Source organism: Acanthisitta chloris, unplaced genomic scaffold (genome assembly GCF_000695815.1).
Source record: "Acanthisitta chloris isolate BGI_N310 unplaced genomic scaffold, ASM69581v1 scaffold6122, whole genome shotgun sequence".
Lineage (NCBI taxonomy): Eukaryota > Metazoa > Chordata > Aves > Passeriformes > Acanthisittidae > Acanthisitta > Acanthisitta chloris.
The window spans coordinates 25,469-31,916 of NW_008660934.1; the positions used below are offsets into that span (position 1 = coordinate 25,469).

At 50.9% G+C, this 6,448-nt stretch overlaps 1 protein-coding gene across 1 annotated transcript in view; it reads left to right on the forward strand.

Moving 5' to 3' along the window:
- The window catches only part of LAT2 (linker for activation of T cells family, member 2), a 7,521-nt gene extending 1,480 nt beyond the window's left edge, over window positions 1–6,041 (forward strand). The window contains exons 3-9 of the mRNA XM_009070011.1: window positions 794–837; window positions 3,311–3,349; window positions 3,884–3,914; window positions 4,056–4,111; window positions 4,530–4,595; window positions 5,384–5,449; window positions 6,016–6,041. Of these exons, the coding sequence (XP_009068259.1) occupies window positions 794–837; window positions 3,311–3,349; window positions 3,884–3,914; window positions 4,056–4,111; window positions 4,530–4,595; window positions 5,384–5,449; window positions 6,016–6,041 (328 nt within the window). The remainder of the gene's footprint in view (window positions 1–793; window positions 838–3,310; window positions 3,350–3,883; window positions 3,915–4,055; window positions 4,112–4,529; window positions 4,596–5,383; window positions 5,450–6,015) is intronic.
- Window positions 6,042–6,448: the final 407 nt, after the last annotated feature.

Sequence of the window (6,448 nt, forward strand, 5' to 3'; positions counted from 1 at the left end):
GATTAGGTGGCTTGACTTCAGGCTCATGGTGGTGTGTGCTCTTTTGAGAGGTCTGGCTTGGGTTAGTTGGAGCATTTTGCAAGCAAAGTGGTTTGGCTCAACACATTTGCAGTGAGATCCTTTGACACCTCATGTCCCACCAGCCCTGTGCTGTGAATCCCAGCTGGGCATGGGGGTGACCCCAGTGAAGGTGGGGGAAGGGGTTACCTAAGCAGTTAATAAGTGTTTATATGCACCTGCAGCAGATGATCTCTTGAATCCTAACTTACTTAACTAAGAAGTAAAGAAGTTGCTGGCATGGATTTTATTGTATCATTGATAATGTTATATTTTTCAGGTTGATGTTAAGCAAGGGATGCTGAGAGGGGCAGGGGCAGCAGTGGAGGTGTACTAGCTGGGTTTGAAGCCATTTCATGAATGAACACCCTTTTTTTGTGTGTGTAAAAAGGTTCTCCTGGTCTTAACTGGTGGATAAAGCACCAGAGTAGAAATTATCCTACATCATGTTTTCCTCATCCCTGGGTCCTTCCCTTAGCTGATGTTGGCTGCTCTGCCAATGGTTTAGAAGGACATATTGACTTTAAAGCATCAAAGAAGAGTCCAGAAAAATGCTTCCAGCTTGTACAGGTCCTGTGTGATGCACTGAGTGATGCCCCTCGGCACTTTGCCGAGCCCAGCGCGGAGGCTGTGCTCTCTGCCCTCCACCCACCAGACAGTGAGGTCTCTTGCAACCATTTTCCTTGTCAAAAAAACCCCACAAATTCAGCTGAGTTTATACTGCTATTTTTTCCAGGTTTGAAAGCCATCAGAGCTTTGAGGTGATTCGATCCTATTCCGGTGAGTATGAGCACTGCATGGGGCTCCTGCCTTGTGGGTTGGGTCCTGCATGCACAGAGTGGGGGGGAAGTCAAAATCAAAGGCAGTGAAATGATGACACTGATTGGCAAAGCAGTTTAGATGCTTCTAGGATTGTGAATTCTGAGCTCGAGGGAAAAAGCTCTCCCTTTGCACTGAAAATAAAACACTACAGAAATGTCATTGAAAAGCAAAGCCTCAACAATTGGGGCTCTTCCAACCACACTGTGCACGCTGTGAAAATGAAGGTGTGGGTGAGCCTGAAGTGATAGGAGTGACTCATTCATCATCCCCCCTCACTGCTTCCTGCAGCAGGTTGGGTTCAGCACTGACCTTTGGGGCTTTATATCACAACAAGCTGCTGACAGGGTCCCTGTGAAATGTCACTGTCTGCAGGCAGCTCTGCGGGGCCACTCCTGCCCTGGGACACTGAGCCACATAACCCCATTAGGTGTCTTTGCTTCAGCCCAGTCTGACCAAAGCTCATGACTGCACCTCACAGTGTGAAGGGAGGGGGAACAGCCCCTGAGTCGAGCAGGTTTGGGGGAGAACAGGCCACAAGGCAGCAGCTTCCTCTGGTATGTGTTTGCTTGCTCTGTGGTCTGCACAGACACCAGTTTTCCTCTAGCTGTTTGCTGTTTTGGCCATTTATGGATGTTCAAGGGTCAATTTGGAAGCTATTTTGGGCTGCATTAGGAAAATGCTTGGCAGACCTGGGGAATCCTGTGTAGTAGATGCTCTGTGCTCTTTGAAATATCTGCCATAAGCATTAACACTTGTTTTGTTCTTGGTGCCAGCTGCAACCCCAAGGCTGGAAAAAATTAAGGAACCTGAAAACTTATCAATAGCAAGGTAGGTAAAATACCCACATGAAATGTAGCTGTAGAGCCAAGGTTGGATAAAATTCCTCCAACATACATGAATGTTTGGGATTTGGGTTCTGGGCTCTATAGATGTGGCTTGGGCTGTGCTTGGAGTCAAAGAATGCTTTGGGTTGGAAGGGACATTTAATAGTCATCTAGTCCAACCCCCTTGCAAAGAGCAGGGACATCTTCAGCTCAATCAGGCTGCTTCATTTATTGATGGTCAATAGTGGGATTAGACTTTCTCTGGCTGTGTTCTTCTGGCAACCATTTAAACCAAACCCGAGGAAACGAGCTATGGCTGCACAAAACAGGTACACTATGGAAAAGAAATGGCCAGTATTTGCTTATATGCAGTTTGACATGATAAATTCCCTTCTCTCCATCAGCAAAACACATAAAAAATGCATAGTCACAATAATTCTGCTGCAGTATTCAGGTAAAATTATACCCATGTTGGGATCTGCCCCCAAACTGCTGATGTCCCACTGCTCCAATTTTCTCTCTTGCAGGAAAACCACTGAGGAGCTCAGCACTTCCTGCTCTGCTGGATATGGTGAGCATCTCCCTGGGATGGGCACCATCAATGCTTTCCTCATCCATGCACCCACAGGGGAAACACCTACGGCAGAATTCAGAAATGGGGATGTTGCCAATCTTGCCTAGTTTGTGTAGGTGCTGGCTGGGAGCTCCCACTGGTTTTGGGAAGCCTCTGACAGGCTAGTTACTCACTTCCAGGGCACAGGGGGTGGTTATCCTGGAAACAAGCTGGGAAATGATAAAATTCACTCCTGTTATTGGCACCTGCCCACAATGCTGCACAATGATGCATAATAAGATCAGAGAATCCCAGAATGGTTTGAGTTGGAAGGAACCTTAAGCTCATCCAGTCCCACCCTCTTCCATGGGCAGGGACACCTTCCACTAGACCAGGTTGCTCCAAGCCCCATCCAACCTGGCCTGGAACACTTCCAGGGATGAGACAGCCACAGCTTCTCTGGGAAACCTGTGCAAGTGCCTCAGCACCCTCACAGAGGAGAATTCCTTCCCAATATCCATCTTTCCCTGCCCTCTGGCAGTGGGAAACCAATCCCTGTGTCCTGTCCCTCCATGCCTTGTCCCAAGTCTCTCTGCAGCTCTCTTGGAGCCCCTTTGGGCACTGGAAAGGGCTCTAAAATCTCCCTGGAGCTTCTCTTCTCCCAGCTGAACAACCCCAGCTCTCAGGCTGTCTCCATAGCCCTTGGAAAATCTCTGTGGCCTCCTCTGGACTCACTCCAACAGGTCCATGTTCTGCCTATGCTGGGAGTCCCAGAGCTGCATGATCTCACCTGGGTCTGAGTTAAATTCAGTGCTTGCCCTGCTGCAGCTGACCAGTCCTGCCTAGAGCCAGATGGCCAGATTATTTAAAACCCCTAGCTGTCCCAGCACCTCTGCCCTGTGGTGTCCAGCCTTGTAGATGTGTTCCCTAACCCCAAGCAAAGAGCTGAGTGGGGGCAAAGCTGCTGGTGCCAAAACACTTGGTGTGTCCCTCACAAACTGCTCCCATCATTCAGCCTGAGCCTGAGCATAACATGTCCCTCTCTCATCCCCAGGGATGGAGGCTGAGCCCAGGTACCAGAATTTCCTGACAGGTAAATGCTCCAGCCACATATCCAGGGGTTAGGAGGGAAGGCTGGTGAGGGGATGGGAGGTTCCTGGGGATGGGAGCCAGCAGGGAATGCACAGGCAGGCAGCACTGCAGCTGGCAGAGCTCTGTCTCGGTCAATTTAGAGATTGCTTTGTAGGACAAGCACTGATCTGATTAACGGGCAGAGCAGAGGGGGATGGATGCTCAGAGCCCCCTGCTCCCTCCCAGGGCAACATGAGCTGCAGCTTGCCCTAAGAGGATTATTGCTGTGTGGGGCTGTGCTCTCCTTTCCCAAGTCAGGGAGGATATTCCCCATCTCCCTGCCAGCTGGCAGGATGTGTCCATGAGAAGTGGGGGTTTTCTCAGGGCCTGGGATGGATCAGGGCTGCCTGCCCTTGCTCCAGCCACCCAGCTCTGCTGTGGATGGGCTCTGGGGCTGCTGGGGACATCTGCTGTGGCTGTGCTTGGGGGGTTTGTCTGGCTGTGTTTGGGTTTATGGCATGGTGTGGGTGCTGACACCAAGCCCTTGTTCTTGCAGAGGAATGCCTGCAAGGGGACTCTGCCTACGTGTAAGTACCTGGTGCTGCCCACTGGTGTGACTGAGCGGAGCCATACTGGTCCCAGTGCCATTCTGGCGTTCCCATAGCTCAGCCTGGGAAGCCTGTGGGTGCCTCAGGCAGAAGGAGCTAACAGCACTGCTCTTCTCACAGGGAGCCCATATCTCTGGATTACTACAACTGTGCTGGGTTCTTCAGTCCACCCAAAGGTAAGTCTCCAGGCAAGTGAGGTGGGTTTCTTCTCCAGCCTGGCTGTCCCATGGCTCCAGGCTGCTCATGAGACTGTTCTTGCCTAGGTCTGTGCATCCCTGTGCGTGCCTGGAGACACGTTTCTTAAAGGGTGTAGCAGAGCTGTGGGGCTTGAAGGATGCCCAAGCCTCCATCAGTCCATCTGTTGCCTATAAACAGGACAGCCCAAATGCATTGGTGATGGTGCTCCCATGGGGCAGTCACTGCCTGGTTTGTCTGTACTAGGGATACCCTGTCCCTGGGGCAGCATGGGCTGTCACAAAGACTAATGATTTTTAAGCTAATGTACATTTAATTGTGGGAAACAGCCCCTTCCTGCAGGTATTGAGGGATCCTGACTTATACTTCCTTGTCTCCCCTCCTTCTTCTCCCCACCAGAGAAAGAGGAGGATTCCTATTCCTATGAAAACGTCATCATTGGAGTGTCTCATGGCTCTGGTCCAGGTAGGTGTGTTACTGTTGTGGTTCGTGGGTGTCACAAAATGGATCTGGAAGTGCAGAGAGGGATGGTGACCTGCTCAGCTGAGGGAAACCTCCTCACTCACAGACTCAGCTCTTCCTCTCAGCTCTGTGCCATGGAGCTGAGGTGCAAGGAATGCTGCAGGCACAGAGTAGGCCTGGAGCATTTCCCCTTCCTGCAGGAAAATGCATGTGGTGATTCCTCCAGGCTGATCCCTTTGACTTGGGGTGTTTCTGCAGCAATTCAGGAGCTTTGGGATCTGCATCTCTAGGTTTTTAGTGTTGCTACAGCCAAGCTGGTTATGGTTCTAGCCCCCAGCTCCAGTTTCTCACCACATCCAACCCAAGAAGGCTGCAGCCAGGAAGCTGCTGGAGGATGACACTGGACCACAGTGTGTGCTTCAGAGCTTCCACCATCAGCCTGGGGATGTTGCAATCCAAATAGGAAGTCGGTTTGGTTTTCTTCAGCGAATTAATACACACATTCTACACTGCTAAAGCCTGTCCTGCTCCTGCCTGGCTTTGTGCAGAGTGATTAGAGGAGGCAGGAGCAGCAGGGACCTGTCTGATCCCCATCCGTGCCTGCAGAGCTCCAGGCACGTGGCCAGGGCTGGAGAAGTGATGAGGCAGCACCAGCAGATCTGCGGCAGGACGGCAGCGCCGGCTGGAAACAGCCACGCGCACGGGCTCAGCGCCACGAGGGGGTCACAAAGGCCCTTGTTTAGTCCTTTTGCTGTTCAGCATCATCATGTCCAAACTCTCCTTGGTCACAGATGAGAGTGTGGACTATGAGAACAGCGCAGCACTGCACACATGGAAGAAGCTCCAGCAAGCAGAAGGTATGTTTTCACATTTAGGGATGGGGATCATGGGCAGGTGCCTGGGGCACTAGGCCAGTGCAGACCACACTCAGGGCAATGCAGGCCCTGTCTTGAGGGATTTTTTTGCCCAATCATCCATGATAAACATCCAAGGCAATGTGCAAATTGTTATACACTCTTTGAAAGGTGCTGTGATGGGACTTTCTTTGTTAGAAACTGCAGTGATAGGACAAGGGGTAACAGATTCAAATTGAAGGAGGGGAAATTTAGGCTAGATGTTAGGACAAAGTTTTTTCCTGTGAGGGTGGTGAGACACTGGCACAGGTTGCCCAGGGAGGCTGTGGCTGCCCCAACTCTGGCAGTGCTCAAAGCCAGGTTGGATCAAGCCTTGAGCAACCTGCTCTGGTGGGAGGTGTCCCTGCCCAGGGCAGGGGGTTGGGGCTGGATGATCTCTAAGCTTCATTCCAACTCCTAAAATTCTATGGTTCTATGATTCTATGTAGGTGGCTGCACCTAAACCCTGACCATGGGATGCCACAGAATCATGTTGCCCTTCATGTCTTTTACCCTCTTACTTTTTGAAGTTGCCCTGGTGCAAGCACAGCTGTGAAATCCTCTCTGGCAAAGAACTGGGCAGGGCATACACCCAGTGGGTCAGTTGTACTCATGGGTGCCAGTTTCTCAAGTTGACCTTTTAACCACAGTTTAAGCTAATGTGTGGCTTCCTGTGAGACACTGGGGGTAGGCTGTCCTGGGAGGCAGTGCATGTTAGAGCTCTGTGTCTCTGGTGTGAGAACTGCCTAAGCAAACTGATTCTTGTTATCCTGTTTGCACACTCGAGATTAAATCGAAGTCCATGTCTTTAGGCTCTGAAGAGCTGTCCAGGCTCGCTGCTTCCAGATTGTTTATAAATTTGCTGTTGTGAAGTCCCTTCAAGGAGACCTTGACACTGATCTGAGGTTTCTTAGCCCAGGCACAAAAACATGTCAGCACCAAAGGCTAAATACTGGCAGGACA